The 17858-nt window shown below is 36.1% G+C and overlaps 1 protein-coding gene across 1 annotated transcript; it reads left to right on the top strand.

Annotated features, from left to right (window-relative positions):
• The first annotated feature begins 531 nt into the window (after positions 1–531).
• On the top strand, positions 532–4557 carry LOC131874059 (MDIS1-interacting receptor like kinase 2-like). The gene is made up of 2 exons (XM_059217278.1): positions 532–1387; positions 3998–4557. Exons 1-2 carry the CDS (start codon positions 532–534, stop codon positions 4555–4557), a joined length of 1416 nt encoding a protein of 471 aa, XP_059073261.1.
• The last annotated feature ends 13301 nt before the right edge of the window (positions 4558–17858 follow it).

Below are 17858 nucleotides of genomic sequence, written 5' to 3'. Positions count from 1 at the left end.
CCTTTTATAGTGATTTTACAACTTGGAAACCACTTGTGGTTTTACAAAACCATGGGCTTAACCACCATGCCACATGGTGCCCATTTTTGACATTTACATTTCCAAAATGGAAAAACAACCAGGTTAAAATAGTAATCCCGTCCATAATTTTGTCCCCTAGCTTAGACCCTCTTAAAAGTCACAAAATGAGTCATTAAGGCTCTAAAAATGGCCCACCTATATTCTACTATAGACAAGACTCATTTTTAACAACTCAATAACCATTTTCCAATGCATAAACATGTGGAAAAGTACCTCAAACAAATTCTGGAATTTTCCAGAAAAAGACTACAAGGTTGAGACACATGTTTCTCAACAATCTCTCCTATTCTGGGGAATCTCTCCTCTCTCTGATCCCTAGATCTCACCAACAACGCCCTCAGCGGTCACATTCCACCTCAACTTGGCCAACTATCCTCTCTCCGATCGTTAGATCTCTCCAGCAATGCCCTCAATGGTCACATTCCACCTCAACTCGCCCAACTTTCCCGTATGCACAAACTCTGGCTGTGGGCCAATCAATTACAAGGACCAATTCCCCTCTCTCTCTCCGCTTGCCGCAGTTTGCATGACCTGAGACTCTCATATAACCAACTGCATGGCAGCATTCCGCCTGAGTTGACTCGGCTCACAAGCCTAAAGTATCTTTACCTAGGAGGAAACTATCTGACAGGTACCATTCCCCGTTCTTTAGGGAATTTGTCCGCCTTAGTTGATTTGTATTTGGAAGAAAATGATCTCACAGGTGCCGTTCCCCCTGGATTGGGAATGCTCACTCACCTGCAGGTTCTTTCCCTTTGGCAAAATAACTTATCAGGCACCATTCCCTCCTCTTTAGGAAATCTCTCAAAATTGACTGATTTGTATTTGTTTGAAAATGATCTCGCAGGTACCATTCCCCCTGAATTGGGCATGCTCACTGATCTGCAGCTTCTTTACCTTCATAGAAATAATTTATCAAGAACCATTCCCAGCTCTTTAGGGAATCTCTCAAATTTGACAAAATTAACCTTGTTAAAAAATGACCTCAGGGGTACCATTTCCCCTGAATTGGGCATGCTCACTCAACTGCAGCTTCTTTACCTTTATACAAATAACTTATCGGGCACCATTCCCAGATCTTTAGGAAATCTTTCAAAATTGACAAAATTAGACTTGTCAGAAAACCATCTCACTGGTCCCATTCCCTCTGAATTGGGAATGCTCACTCAGCTTCAATTGCTTTATCTTTTCACAAATAACTTATCAGCTAGCATTCCCCGTTCTTTAGGAAATGGAAATTTGTCCGCTCTGGTTGAATTGCCATTGCAAGAAAATAATCTCACAGGTACTGTTCCCACTGAATTGGGTATGCTCACTCAGCTGCAGGTTCTTTGGGCGAAATTACTTATCACGCGCTATTCCCAGTTCTTTAAGAAATCTCTCAAAATTGACTGATTTAGACTTGTCACAAAACCATCTCCACGGTACCGTTCCCCCTGAATTGGGCATGCTCACTCAGCTGCAGTTTTTTTACCTTTATAAGAATAACTTATTGGGCACCATACCCACCTCTTTAGGAAATCTCTCAAAATTGACAGAATTAGCCTTGTCAGGGAACCATCTCCAAGGTACCATCCCTTACTCTTTAGCAAATCTCTCGAAATTGAAGAGATTAGAATTATCGGAAAACCAGCTTAGCGGGCAGATTGCATAAAAATTTGCACTCAAGGAATATATTGGCTATATGGCCCCAGGTATATTTGTGAGCTTTCTTTATATTGGCTTTATCATTTCCTTCAATAGCCTACTAACAATATTTGGAATAAAATTGGCTGCAGAGTATGGATTGGGTGGGATTTTCTCAATGGAGGGATATGTTTAAGGTTATGGATTTCTGATATTAGAGATGGTTCCAAGGAAGAAACCAAGTGATGACCTGTCTGTGAGAAGCTTCGAAAGTGGCTGAGGTGAGCTTTTTCGAACAGATCGGCAGCTATTATTGGAAGCGGGCTGTTTGGAGACGTGGATGAAAACATTGAAGGCAAAAGAGGTCGTCTTCTTTTCGTTTATGCTGATTTGCTGTGTACCATTGAATCACCAAGAGAGCTTCTTCTAATCTAACATCCCACGGTCAGATCCTAGATTTTAGATGTTTATAAGGTTATTAAGAAGTTTTACTCCTCCATATTTGCTAGTTTCATGTTTGTCTTCTTTCTGTAAAAATCATCCATTAGTTGAATCGAACTAAGTTTGAGTAAGTATAATGTTGCCTATGTACTTACTGAAATACTGCAAAACGTGCAATATGTTGCCTTATTTATGGTATTCCACTCATAATATGGAGAAGTTAAATTTTTCCCCCTTAACGTTATTTATGGTATTCCTCTCATAATATGGAGAAGTTGAATTTTTACCCCTTTCTTTTCTTGATATTCATTAATCTTCGAGGACAAAAGCGTGCGATCAATGTAGATGCCGTTTGTGTCGGGAGAGGATAAAGGATGAATAAGAATTTGAAGATCATCGATTTTTCAGGTTGTCCTAGTAATTTGGAATAGTTAAATAAATGATGGATTATGGAGCTGCTTGTGGAATTCATTCAAACCTATTATCAGATATATAGTATAATTGAATATAACCTTTAATTGGGTATATTCGAAATCGAAAAATATATGTTTAACACATCATCAATTTCAACAAAGCTGGACCCTGTATAGCATAATAAGAGTATACAAGAGCTGTCTTGACTGCAATGAAATGAAAATATCCATGCCTCTGCAAAACACTTGATAAAGACCATAATTTAGCATTATCAATATGGTCTGAGTTGGATTTAAGGAGTTTTCCTATGTTATGCAGTGTATTAATTTTTCTCTAGCATATAAGATGCACAGACTAATGATAATTTTTAAAAACGACGTTCCGATGAATTGATTTCAATCTCAATGAGAACAGACTTGTTACAAAGGCTGCCACTCTGTCTGTAAGGTTCTGGGTTTTTTATAATCTCAATGTTTGAACATTTTCAGCTGCAAAATTAAAACTGCACAGGTGTATACAATATCATCCCAGCCCCAAGTGATGTTTATTTATAAATCATGCAAATTGTCTTTTAAATGTTGATCTAACATTTTTTTATATCTTCAATTATCTCTTTATTTAATTGTTAGTTCCTGCCTATGCTGTTGCATTCATTGAATGCAATTCTTAAATTAGTTTGATCAATCAATTTAAAAAATTAATTTTTTTAAACAAAAGATCTAAGTATAATTTTTATTTTTATTTTAAATAATTTATTCTTATCATTTTTTTTTGTTTTTAATGGTTAATGTAAAATTTCAATTCTATGAGAGCTATTATTACCACATTTATTACAAAGAGAAATAACACTTTTTATATTTTAAAATAAACACTGCTGACATCATCAGCTGCATGTGTCCATAGATACTCCACTAACCTGCTGTTATTATTTACTTCTACCTGCTTTACTCTTCACTTCAGGGATGCGCCTATTCTGGTGTTGATTTTGCAATAAAGGGCTGTGATTGACTAACACGTGGCTATCACACTGTATGAAAGGTCTGTTTTGGAGCCAGAATAGCTTCGGTCTCACTTCACAGGGCATGAAATTTGAAGTTTAAACTGAGCACTTCAATTTTTTAATATGAAAGTACCGAATCAATTTAATTATTTCTTTTAGAATTTGTAATTATATTTAGCACAAATTCTTCACAAATATTTGTGTAATGTTAGATGGAAATAAGTGGATTTTTTTATTTAGATTGTTAAATATTTAAAATATTTATATTTTATGTATTTTAAATTAAAATAATTTTTATTAATAATTTAGTTAAAATATAATTATATTAATTGTTATTAAGTTTTTAATATTTTATTTAAATATATATTTTTTCTTTATTTTTAATATATTCATAATTTTTTTTAATTATATAATAATGAATACACAATTATTGAGATTGTTTAAGAGGCAGCGACAACAACAGACTTCTAACTGGCGAACAGATTGCAGTGGCTCCGATCAACAGCAAGGGAGGTCAAGGGAAGATCAGGTCATGGAGCAATGAAGCTGATGAAGCCTTTCCAATCGAAGCAATGAGGAACCACACTACTCGCAAGCGACCAGCTCTTAAATCATTAGCATGGAAAGATCAAACCTCAGGCTGGCCATGGAAGGTGGATGCACCTAATCCTATGTTGAGAGGAAGTAGGGATCCTAGACCTCAGAAGAAATCAGATGCTAGTCACCCCTACACAAATAGTAATCTTAGGCCAATAAACTCGCAAGCATGGAAGAAGAACGACTTTTCATGCAGCAATGACGGTTGGTTTCGTAATGCGAAGCTTCTTGCTTCTGATTTGGCACACAATTGGAATTCAATTTTAAATCCTAATCCCTCTATATTGGAGACAGAAAAATTTCATATCCCTAATTGTCATAAGCAAGGTTGCAACCCTCCCCTGGGTAATGGGCCTAATAAGTTTCGGAATGGGTGGTTTAGGCAAGACAGAACCTAGCGAGCCGATTGTGCAGAGGCTTGGCGGTCCACTACCTCAGCCAGAAACCAATAATCGAATCTGGATTGAGTTGGGAAAAATGAACCCTAGCAAAGATACCAACTAGCGGTTTATCCAGACACCTACAAACCGGTAAGAAAAATCTCAAGACCCACTATTATTTTGGATGATAACAAGATCAATTTGGCTAGGTCAAGTCTTCAAGATTTCTATTGTTTTACTAAATGGGGTGGAGGCAAATGGTTAAGGGGAAATTTTGAGAATTGGTATAGATCGCAATGGGGGGAGAAAATTAAATTTAATGTCCTTCTGAATGATTATTATCTGATTAAGTTTATGAAAAATGAGGACATGTTTAATGCTAAAAATAAAGGTTTTTATACTTTGGATGGGATTGGGGTGCATATCATTTACTGGAAACCAAAATTTAATCCCTGGTTCCATACCTTACCGGGAAACACAGTCTGGTTAAGGTTATACAACTACCCATTGGACTATTGGCACATTGAGATTATTAAAGATATCTGCAAAGAGCTTGGCACCTTTGTATCTGTGGATGATATTTTGGAAGATAGGGTTTGGGGTAGCTTTATCAGGACATGCATTAATACTGGCCAGATTTCCAATATCCCAGAAGAAGTCAAAATTATTGGTGCCGGTAAGGTTTGGATTCAAAGGATTGATAGAGAAGATCAGTTGCACCTTTGCCCAAAATGCTTCTCAAGGGAACACATAGGTCTTGATTGCGAAATTTCGGCCTCTATCCTTAGAAGTTATGCTTGTGTGCAAACTAAGTTGACTGACATGAAGTTATCTAAGGAAAATACAGAAAAAACGGGAAACAAATGGTGTAGAATAATCCTCGGCTGCTAGTATGAAGGTGGTGGAAAAGAATAATCATGTTGTTAATTCTCCTCTTGTTGTGACTAGCCATCAACAAATCCTTACTGACAACAATGAGAGTGCTCAAGCTCTACGAAACCTCTTGGAAGATGCAAAATCCCTTCAAAAGGATATTGCAACAGAGCTTGCAGCTTCTCTTTCCTCAGTACCCATTAAGGCCGGTGATTCTAGTGTGATGGAGGATGAGATTATTCCCCCTTTGCCAGTTGATCCAATTGCCCTGGTGATTTGGGCAAGAAAGGCTTCACCATTGACTTAGAAGAAGGAGAAATTGATTCCTTTGCTTCGGAATGGGAAGAAGATTTTGAACCTGTAGCCAACTTGATAATGGATAATACTGCAAAAGGTTTTGGGAAGTTTCCGCTACATATTATTGCACCAAATTTCAATCCAAAGGGCAAAAGGGGGCACAAATCAAGGAAAACAATGTTGAAAATCGCAGGTGTAGCTAGTGGGCAATCCAAACCTAATTTAGGGAAGGGGAATCCCTTTCCCCAGGTGACATGAGACTACTATCCTGGAATGTCAGGGGCCTTAATGCCCCTGATAAATGGCACTTAATTAAGCACCAGATTGACGAGACTAGGGAGATATTTGGGTATTGCAGGAGGCTAAATGGAGTCACTTTGAGATTAAAAAAAAAGATGAAAGCATGGAAACAATGAAAAGGTCTATTGAGGCAATCCAAGGGGGCCTTTGGTGGCATGGGAATAATCTGGAACCCTTTGAATGTTCATTTCACTCTCCTTGGTGAAGATAATTATTGGCAACACTGTCTGGTCACTAGTTTATGCAAAAATGAGATCTTCAATCTATTTAATGTCTACAAACCTTCTGCTGCTAATAACAAATGAGAACTTTGGGCACTCTTGTCAGACAGATTCCAAAATATTTCTATGGGTAGTTGTGTGTTTGCAGGCAATTTCAATGCTATCTTGGCAGGTAATGAAAAGAAATGTGGTATTCAGAGGATTGGTATGGCTCAGAAAGATTTCTAGGAATTTGTTGATAAGAATCAGTTATTGGATGTTTCCCCAAAAAATGGGACCTTTACATGGACAAATAGGCGTACCAGTTTCACTTAAATTGCAAAATGTCTAGACCATTTTCTGGTAGTCGGTGATTGGCTAGCACAAAATCTTATTCTTGAATCATCTATTTTACCCTTGATAGGATCAGATCATTTCCCTATTTTCCTAAATGTGTCTTTAGGACAATATGAGGATGGCAATCCTTTCCAGTATGAGTTTATGTGGCTCAGAGTGTCGGACCTACATGATTTGATAGCAGCATGGTGGAATGAGGCGGTCCTCAAAAATAACTCGAGGTTGTTCAAGCTAAATAAGAAGCTCAAGTATATTAAGATCAAAATCGAAGAGTGGAATTTGAGTCAGTTCTAAAACATCCATAAGGAGAATCTCGGGATTACGACAAAGCTGGAGGATTTAACCAATTCCATTATAAAGTCAGGCATGAATGATCAACTTTTCAAAAGGGAGAGCTCTCTCAAGTCTGATCTAAATGAAATTATTCGACCTGAGGAAATTCACTGGAGGCAGAAATCTAGGGAACTTTGGATCAAGGATGGGGATAGAAATACCAAGTTCTTCCATAGATCTGTTATTGCCAACCGTAACAGGACCAAAATATCGGAGGTTGTGAGACCAGATGGTAGTATTGCCAGAGATTATGAGGATACTACCCGGGAAGTAGTAAGACATTTTGAATCTCTGATGAATGGCAATTGCCAAAGTTATCTGGAAGCAAGAAACAAAATTATAGACTCAATCCCCTCTATAATTACTAAAAGTCACAATAAAGAGCTCTTCAAACCTATTGACTTAGAAGAAATCAGGAAAGTTACCTTCCAGGTGAATCCTGATAAGACTCCAGGCCCTGATGCTTTCCCTGTAGTCTTCTTTCAGCATTTTTGAGACATTATTGCCCAGGATTTGCACCTAGTGGTAGAAGAATCCAGAAAAAGAATGACTCTGTTGGGAGCCATCAATCATACATTTTTATCTTTAGTACCAGAAAAGAAGAACCCTCAACAAATGCGTGATTTTAGACCAATTTCTTTATGCAATTCAGCATACAAAATAGTAACAAAGATCATTGCTAATAGACTAAAACCTCTTCTAAAATATATTATTTTAGATGAGCAGAGTGGCTTTGCCCTTGGCTGCTCTATTGTTGAAGGCATCATTACCACCCATGAAACCCTCCACACCGCAAGGAAAAATAAAGCCTCCTGTATGATATTAAAGTTGGATATCATGAAAGCCTATGATATGGTGGACAAGGAATTTCTTGTAGAAGTATTGAGGAAATTTGGCTTCTGTAATGAATGGATCACTTGGGTCAAGCATTGTCTATCAACCCCCAAATTCTCAGTCTTGGTTAATGGTTCATCTCATGGTTTCTTCCCTTCAAAGAGAGATATTCGTCAAGGGGATCCTATGTCACCATTTTTGTTTATAATTATGGCTGAAGCCTTTGGTCAGCTGATTAAATCTCTTCACCATGATGGTCGCTGGCTGGGAGTCAATGTGGCTATAGGAGTTGAACATTCAACCCACTTGCAATTTTCTGATGATATTATTCTTTTTGGAGCCTCTAGTAGAAGGGAGGCAAGGACTATATATACATTCCTGGATGACTATTGCAAGACATCATGGCAAAAATTCAATTGGAACAAGTTAGAAGTTTTATTTATCAACACATTGCCGAAAATGCAAGGTGTCCTATCAAGGATCCTCAATTTAAGAGTGAAAAACTTTCCAGGTAAATTCCTTGGGACTCCTCTTTTTAGTGGCTGTAATAAGATTTTCTATTAGTCACATCTTATTGAGAAATGCAAAGCTAGGCTTGAAAATTGGAAAGGGAAGTGGCTATCATCTACCAGTAAGCTTACTATGATAAATCAGTCCTCTTTGCTATACCAATTTTCTCCATGGCTTGCATGAAGTTACCGGTTTCCATAGAAGAGGAGTTAATTTCCATAATGAGAAATTTCCTTTGGAATGGATCAAATAACAAAGGGAAATTTCCCCTGATTGCCTGGAAAAAAATAAGTCAACCAAAAAATGTTGGGGGTGCTCGTATTCGATAGATTTCTATTATGAATCTGGCTATGGGACCTAAATTGGTGTGTGAAATTTGTAGAGGCGGTAATCAGAAGTGGGCAAGAATCCTAAAATACAAATATCTAGACTCACTTGAGCCTAAAAGGATTCTCACAGTTATCAACCCTCCTAGGGGCTCGACCATTTGGAATTTTAATCTGGAATGAAGAGAAATCATAAGCGATTAGGTCACTTGGGATGTCAAAAATGGGAGGAATGCATCCTTCTGGTTGGATTCTTCAAGTGGCAAAGAAGCCTTGTGTCATAACCCTGCCCTCCAATCTATAATGAGAGAAACATGCTGACTCTGGGTACACAAGGTTTGTGATTATGGTCATTCAATTAAGGAGAATGGTATTGACAAATTGGTGTGGAACTCTTTGGACCCCTTGGTCTTATCCCAAAATCAGAAAGAACTTTTTGCCTATATTATGAAGAAACGAATCATTCATCCATCCCCGGATGAGGACATCCTTAGATGGTGTGGCTCTTCTGATGGTAAGTATAAGGTATGTTTTGGATATAAATTAAAAGAAGCTGCAGTAGACAAGAAGGATTAGCCAGTTAGTCTGTTCTGGCATAGACATCTACTTCCTAAAGTAGGTTCCTTTGCTTAGCTATATTTTCAGAGGAAAATCTTAACCAGTGAAAGACTCCTTCAACTGGGTATTAATGGACTTAGTAGATGTGTATTATGTCGGAATCATGAGGAAACAATTGATCACCTTTTTCTTCACTACAAATTCTCAAGCAACTGTTGGTGGCATTTAATGGGAAAACTAAAAGTGGTATGCCCTTTTCCGAAAGGTTTGGATGATTGGTTTCTACTATGGCCTAAATCAAAATACAAGGTGTTATTTGGGGACTTTTTTGTTATCCTACCCTCACTGATGATTTGGGAAATTTGGAAAGAAAGGAATCAAAAAAATTTCCAAGATAAAGAGATGGGCCAGTTAGCCCTCTGTGGGAAAATTGAGAACCACCTGGTTGAGCTCCTGAATGAATCAGCCGAATCCAAATCATTGAAAAAGAATCTATACACTGACTAGGATTGGAAGTTAAAGCTTGCATTTCCAAATTTGATCATCCCCTTGCTTTTTGAAAGTAGCAATCCTGAAATAATGGCTAATCCAAGGTTGGATGTTAAATGGGTAGTCCCAGAACTAGGGTGGCATAAGATTAACTTTGATGGTGTCTCTGCAGGGAATCCAGGGCGGAATAGAATTGGTTGTATTATTAAAGATTCTGAAGGCATCTGTATTAAGGAATTTTCTGAAGACATTGGTTTGGCCACTAACAATGAGGCTAAATTCCGAGTGGCATTAAGAGGTTTGCAATTAGGGTCTGAGTTGGGGATAAAAACAATCCATTTGGATTGTGATTCATTAAATGTTGTCAATGCTATTTGTAGTAACCATACCCCTAGTTGGCATCTCAACTTATGGCTTCGACCTATAGTGGGGTTTTTTGAGTCCTTTGAAAGTTTTCAAATTATCCATATCTATAGAGAAGTCAACATGGATGGAGACAGACTATCTAAGATGGAAATTGCAGATGGAGGCCTTGGTCCGGGTATTCGGCTAGGGCATAGATAAATTATGATTATAGTGATTATAATGGATTAATGTTGCATCCTTTGGAGATGAATGAACCGCTTTGGTTCCCTGATGTATTGGTTTCTACTGGTCAGTAGTTCATACTGGGGGATGAACTCTTATCGGGTATGGGTCTCTCTTTGATTGTGGTATTCTGGCTCCTACCAGTAGGGATATCCATTTTGGCTGCTCGGTCTCTTCCAGTTGGCGTTACTGTCATTTACATAGGTCTCTTGCACTTATCCCCAATCAGTATTTTACTACGTTCCAGTATAGGATGTCATTGGGGTTACTATAGTCCCATTGCCGTTACTGCTAGAACGATAATCTAGCAAAATTTTTGATAAGCGGTTGCAATTGCTCCTCTCCTCAAATACCCTGTTCGGATTGAGGCACAACTTTATTTGATTATGGTGAATAATATGGCTTGAGTGATGCAACCGACCTTTTTCTAAGCATGAAATGTTTGTTTCCCCGATGTATTGTCCCCTACCAGTTGGTAGTTCTTACTGGGAGACATACTGGTATTCTTTATAGTTTCGGTAATATGATCTTATCGGGGTCACTAACTCCTGCTTCGGTCTAGTTGTTGTTAGAAGATAATCTAATTTCATCATTACTATTAGATATGATAAAGCTGGATGGTGGCTGACATCAAAGAGGCAATTAATTGCGATTAAAGATGGCATGCTTAAGATGTGCCTTGTTTGTGTGAAGTAATTTGGCTCGATTAGCTAAGTCCTCAAGCTCCTCATCCTTTATGAGTTGTCGAGATAAATAAAGAAAGAATTGCATATTTTTAACATATTAATCTCTTCCTCTTTCTGCTCTGTTGTTTTACAATGGAAACACCAATTCTGTTGGAGGCAACCTGTCATCAGATGGCATTCCTAGGCAAAATCTCTGATAAGCGCTTGCAATCGGTTCTTTCCTTAAACCACCCTATGATTTTGCACTATGTTAAAAGAATTTTGGGGAAGCAATTCGTTAATGCATACCACAGATATAGAGCCAATCCAGACATCCTGACTTTCTTACTAGCTATGCTTCTCTATATGATGATTAGCAAACAAAAGACAAAGCTTCTCACCCAAATGGTGTTCGAGCACTGCTTTCTTGGGGAAATTGATGTAGTTTTGGACAATGTCGACAGCATCATTAGATTGCCCTTCCCCAAAAAATTATTATATGAGTTTGGGTAATGGTGTGGAGGTGTGGAAAAAGGTGATTGTAAACTCTCTTGACTTCAATTCCTTGGAGACCTCATGGCTTGTTCTTAACAGAAATATTGAGTTCCTCTGTAAGATTTCTGGTATACTGCCAGGCTTCACGACTGCCGAGAGAAGTACCTTTATCCAGAAGGAACGGTTTTCGGGTAGAGAAGACATTGACATTATGGCCAACGGTGACATAGTTGAAGGCAACTCTTCAGGTCTTGGCTGCGGTAAAGAGTGGATTCTAGATGATGTCCGCCACCCCTAGGAAAAAGCAAAAGCATTGGCTCATGCTGCTTGCGGGAATGATTGCCCAGTAATTTTGGATGCAGTCACTGCTCCTGCTCCCGGTGATGAGGAACTAGGCTTAAGCGATGAAGAATCCTGAATGTATTGACCTCCTCGACCGGTGCTATGATCCTCTTTGGTTTTCCATATCTCATTTTCTTGCATTGTTTAGATAATTGTAGGCTTTTGGTTTTAACCGGCATTTTGTTCTCCTCTGGTTGTCTCTTTTTTCTAGCTTGTTAGGATCTTTGCCATTTTGGTTGGCCTTTTTGTTCATTGTTGGAGCAATGGTAGGGGGTTTTCTTCCTGGTTCTTTCCCTCTACGACTCTTTCTGAACCAAGTATGTATTTCTCAATTTTGATTAATACAAGGGTGCTACCCCTCTGCAGCTATTAATCTATTAAAAAAAGTAAAAAAATATTGAGATTGTTTATATATATTAGAAATTATAAAAATATGACCATTTGTAATTTATTAAAAATCAATTTAAATTTTTTGTATTAAATTGTCTAAGTTTTTGTGCTATCAAGAAATGTATAAGCTTAGATAATAAAAGTTATTTTTTTGTGCAAAATATATTATGAAATAAAGTAATAAACTAAATGTAAGAAAATAAAATAATACACCAATACTTTTCATAGGCATTTATATGGATAGAAATATAGAATGATGGGATCCAAAAAAAAGTGTAATTTTGTTAGGTACCCATGTCCAAAACAATCATTTAAAAAAGAGTTAATTAAAGTATATGAAAGAAAAACTTCATATTTCAAAATTTAAATGAAAAACAATAATAATTTAATTTACAAGTCAACTTATTAAATACATAATTATTTTATTTTTCTATATGAATATTAGATATTAAAATTATTCTATATCTATTCATTTACTACATACACTAATAAATTTTTTATTTGAAAATTATTCTATTTTATCTACATCATTAGTTTTATTTTTATTTTATTTTTAGAAAAATTACTATTCATTATTTTTAATAATTGTTTTATTTTATTTTTTCACTTTTCAGCTTTGAAAAATGAATAAATGTTATATATTCTTATGTTATTTTTCAATTATACTAGTTACATTTGTAATTATATAATTTCAAAATTAATTATTTAGTAAATATAAAAATAATTGGTTATTATATCTTTTCTTATCAATCTATTATGTTTTCAATAGTTTTTAAAATATAGATTAAATATAGATTAATAGTGGTAGACTATGCATATGATGACAAATAATTCTCATCTAAAGGAACAATCATCCTACCTTTAAGCGTTGGGCTAGTTACAAAGGATGTGGTTTGCCAAGTCCTTGATCTTGATCTGACATACAACATACTATTGGAACATCATCCTAGCTAATACGCAATCCTTTATCTTAAATCCCATCCCATCCTAACCTATCCATTCACAACCCACCACCAACCCCTTTTATCTTCCGCATTCCACGACACCGATTTTACTCATTACTATAGCTTTCTTAACTATTATTGATGATATTCTATTTTTTATAATTTATTGGATTATGTTTAATACCAATTATTTGTATTTGATATATTACTATTAATCAATATAAACTTTATTCTATAGATATTTCTATTAATTTATTATTTGTTAAATACAATTATGATGATTATTTCAGCATTTAGTGATGAAGATGATGAATTTTAAATTTGAATAAGTTAAATTAATTTATATACTCTCTAAAAGTATGCTCATTTTCTATATAAACATGCATCTTCATTGTTAACTTATTATTTATCAAATAGAATCCATAATGATTACTCCAACATTTACTGAAGAGGATGTGGAAATATTCAGAACTTTTTTTTTCCCTCTCTCTCTTTATATATATCCTCCTCTATCTATTCTCTCATGCCCCCCTCTCTCACACACACTCTTACACACACATCCTATCTCTCTCTCTCTCTCCCCCTCTCTCACTACATGTTTCTCCCTATTTATTTCTATATATCTTTCTCTCTATCTATATCTCCCCTTCTTCTATCCATCCATCTATCTATCTATCTCTATTTCTCTATTTTTATCTATCTCTCTATTTCTACATCTAACTGTCTCCATCTTCCTCTCACTTCTATTTTCATCTTTACTTTGCTACCGTACACTAAGCACTCTATTGACTCACACTATCCCTATTGAGAGGAACATAACCCATTGCGTCCCTTGTTTATATATTTAGGTGAGGAGTATAGAGGCAGTGCCAAAAGTCTTAGGTGTATTAGGATCAACAAAAATTAATACGCATGGGGCATCATCAAAATTCTTTCTCATTGCTACAGATTAAATTTAGCAATTTCTTTGAAATATTGTTCAAGGAACACTTCATCAGCTAAGGAACATTTTTTACTTTATACGATACAATCCCGACAACATTATAACTACTAATTCATATTAATGTGTCCAGGAGATGTACCAGAATTACAATCCCCCAGTTGCTCCGATGTGCAGCAGTAGCTTCCAGTAAATTTAAAGCTGGTACGTCAATTTGAATTTTGAATTGAGAGAGAGAATTTTGTGCTACCACGGACAAAAGGGAAGAATGTTCCCAAAGGTCAGATTTAAAAATTTACGCAACAACAGAAAGATTTTTTTGAAGAGCAGTTCAGTGTGAAGAGAATGTGTAGCGAGCACTGATTGCTCTAGACATTCATTGAAGACCCGGTGAATAGCAGTGTGTAAGAGATCTCCAAGAAGCTCTAGTTTGTTTAATGATTAGGAGTAGCTCTAGAATGCTACAAGCATTGTAATCAGTTTTAGTCATTAGGTTTATTTTTTGAGCATGTAGTTTGTTTATTTTGGGAATTTATTTTGTATTTGTGCATTCCTTGATGACTGGAAATCTGAACAACAGTTTCAGTGGTCTATGTTTGTCCATTGTTTGGGCAGTTTAAAATTTCTAAGATTTTATTTGTGTTTGGATTCCTAGTATATTGGGAAATTAGTGCTGCAATCATCGTGTATTTGGTTTTAAATTTCTAAGTTATTATCAGAGCCATTTGCCTCTAAATCTTTGTGAGGTTGAACATTTATTTTATAGGTATTGAAGTTTCTTATGTAGGAGACATGGTTGGAGATGAAGGAAAGAGCTAGTAGTAGCCACCATCCTTTAATGGATAAAACTATGATAATTGGGCAAAGAAGATGAAGACCATCATGGCTGCAAACAATATTTGGGAGCTTGTAGTAAGTGGGTTTGTCAATACAAATGACCCAGCTTAGCTTGTAACCCTCACAAACAACTAGAAGACCCAATTGCAAGAAACAAGGAGGAAAGATTTTAAGGCATTGAGTTTGATTGAAGCATCCTTGATAGAATCCATTTTATTAGAAATAACAACAACTAAATATGCAAAGGAAGATTGGGAAATCCTCCAAACAAGCTACAAAGGGACTGATAAAGTCATATTGGTGAAGCTCTAGATGCTTTGAAGAGATTTTAAGACTCTCTAACTGAAGGACGGTGAGTCCTTTTTAGAATTTCACTCAAAAGTCTTAGGTATGATAAACAAGTTGAGAAAAAATGGTGAAACCATGGAGGAGAGAAGGATTGTGAAAAAAATCCTTTGAAGTTTCATGTCTAAGTTTGATGCAATAGTCATTACCATTGAAGAGGTAAATTATCTTTCTACATTGACAATGCATGAATCGATGGTTTCTCTTAAAACCCATAAACAATACCTATATAGGTTTGTTACATCTTCCCAAGAGAAATATTTCAAAGCTCAGGCGAATGCAAGAGGCATTGGGAGAAGAAACAATTTTGGAAGAAGCTTAAGAGGAAGAGGTGATGACAACTCTAGACAAGGAAGTGTTGGAGAAGATAGCTCATAAAAAACAATCAGCCATGAGGGAGCAATCAACTCTCAAACTAGTTTTTGACAAGGCAAGAAGATCAACAACTTGATTAAGAGGTATGAAGAAAGAAATGTCGAGTATTATTATTGTCATATACTTTGTCATTATTCTAGTTAGTGCTAGAAAAATCACAATAATTAGTCAAATCAAAGTGCAAATGTGGCTAAAGACAACTAATCCACAACCTTTATCATATGCAATAGCAATGAAAAATGCAGCCCTAAAGTGTGATATTTGGATAGTGGTTGTAGCAACCATATGAGTGGTGATCAATATTTTCTTTCATTGATAAAAATAATAAGTAGATCTATGATAAAAATGGGGAACAATGGAATAGTTCCAATTGTGGAAAAATGGTCCATTATTATTTGCATCAAGCAAAGTGAGAAGAAAGAGATTGAAAAGGTTTATTTTGCTCCTAGTATAAAGCCCAACCTGATGAGTGTTGGATAACTAATCCAAAGTAGATACAAAGTGCTAATGGAGAAGAGTGAATGTGTCATTTTGACAAAGATGAGAGCAAGAAAGTAGTTGCAGTACTTCAAATGACAAAGAATTGGATATTTTTGTTGAGAATAGAGACATGTTTCTCATCTCAGTTAGTGGTTGCACCCCCAAGAAAGATAAATGTATAGAAGTGCAAGAATCAAATTTAATGAATGTCATTCAAGACCTCTCTAGACTATTGAATCACAAAAATGGGCATTTAGGCTATGTTGGTTTGAGTCTTTTTTCTAGGAAAATAATGGCAGATTGTTTCCTAAAAATAGTAGAGCCTAGTAGCAAGTGTGAGACTTTCATTTTAGGCAAGCAACATAGGCAACCTTTTAAATTAGGTAACTCAAGAAGGTCAAGAGCACCATTGGAGCTGGTGCACATTGATCTATGTGACCATATGCAAACACTTTCTATTGGCAAGAGCCAATATTTTATGACCTTCATAGATCTTTTCAACCACAGAGCATGGGTTTAGCTTTTGGAACCAAAGTGTGAAGCATTTAATAGATTTTAATCATTTTAGGTCCCAACCATAAAGGAAAGTGGACATGTTAACAAAATCCTAAGATCAGATAGAGGGGTAGAGTATCCCTCCAATCGGCATGTAATTTTTCGAAAGAAAAATAGTATCAAGGAGCTTACAAGTAGTTATACTTCACAGGAAAATGGAGTGGCTAAGAAGAAGATAGAACCATTGTGGATATGACAAGCATCATGCTAAAGGTAAAGAGACTCCTGAGTGAATATTGGGGTGAGGCTGTAGCAACAAATTTGTATTTGACAAGTAGAAGTCTAATAAAGGTAGTTTGTGACAAGATGCCACAAGAGTTATGGTCAAAACACAAGTGGCCAATTGACCACTTGAGAGTGTTGGGGTGTGAAACATATGCATATGTGCAAAAGGAGAAGAAGTAAAGGATGGATGACAAGGAGAAGTGCATCTTCATGGGCTGAAGTGTTGAGTCCGAGACATATAGATTGTACAACCCTATCACCAAAAATATTTTTCTTTGTAGAGATGAGGAGTTCATTGAGAATAAGTCATGGCATGGCTTAGTGGACACCTCTTCAAGCACCTTAAATAGTGCACCTATTGAAGATGGAGATGATGAGTATGAATATTAGGAAGATGACGTAACAACAAATATGGAGTGCAATAGAATCTCTAGAGAGATCCAGAAAAGATAGGTAGTTAAATATATTGTCTTAGAAATTAGTTGTAGAAACCTCTAGGTAGCTCCAGACAATTCTTGGCACAAGCAGGTAGCAATGCAAGTAGTCACATACAATTAGAGAATCAACTCAAGATAGCTCTTGACAACTTTAGATTGGTACACAAAGAGTTATTGAAGGTTTTGAATGGCTCCGAATTTTGTTTTCACAAAAGGGTAGAAATAATCATGAGATCTTAGACTCACTCTCACCACCCTAATGCTAAGGAAGACTAAGAGTCTAAGAGAAATCTAACAAAATGAAAGGTATGATGAATATTTTGATGAAAATATAAATTTTGCATTATTTTCTCATAGTGATTCAATTTATTCTGAGAATACTATTAAAAATGAGAAATGGTGTGAGACCATGGATGAGGAAATAGATGCAATAGAGAGAAATAGAATATGGTAGCTAACTGATTTGCATCCTGGTAAACAATTTATTGAAGTTAATTGGGTCTACAAGACCAAGAGCCATGTCAAAGGAATAATAGAGAGTCATAAGGAAAGATTAGTTGTCAAAGGATACAAACAACAATTTGGGAGAAATTGTGATGAGACATATGCTCTAGTTGTAAGAAT

Source organism: Cryptomeria japonica, chromosome 3 (genome assembly GCF_030272615.1).
Source record: "Cryptomeria japonica chromosome 3, Sugi_1.0, whole genome shotgun sequence".
Taxonomy (NCBI): Eukaryota; Viridiplantae; Streptophyta; class Pinopsida; order Cupressales; family Cupressaceae; genus Cryptomeria; species Cryptomeria japonica.
Note: the sequence above shows the minus strand (reverse complement) of the source record. Positions and strands in the feature narration are given on the sequence as shown.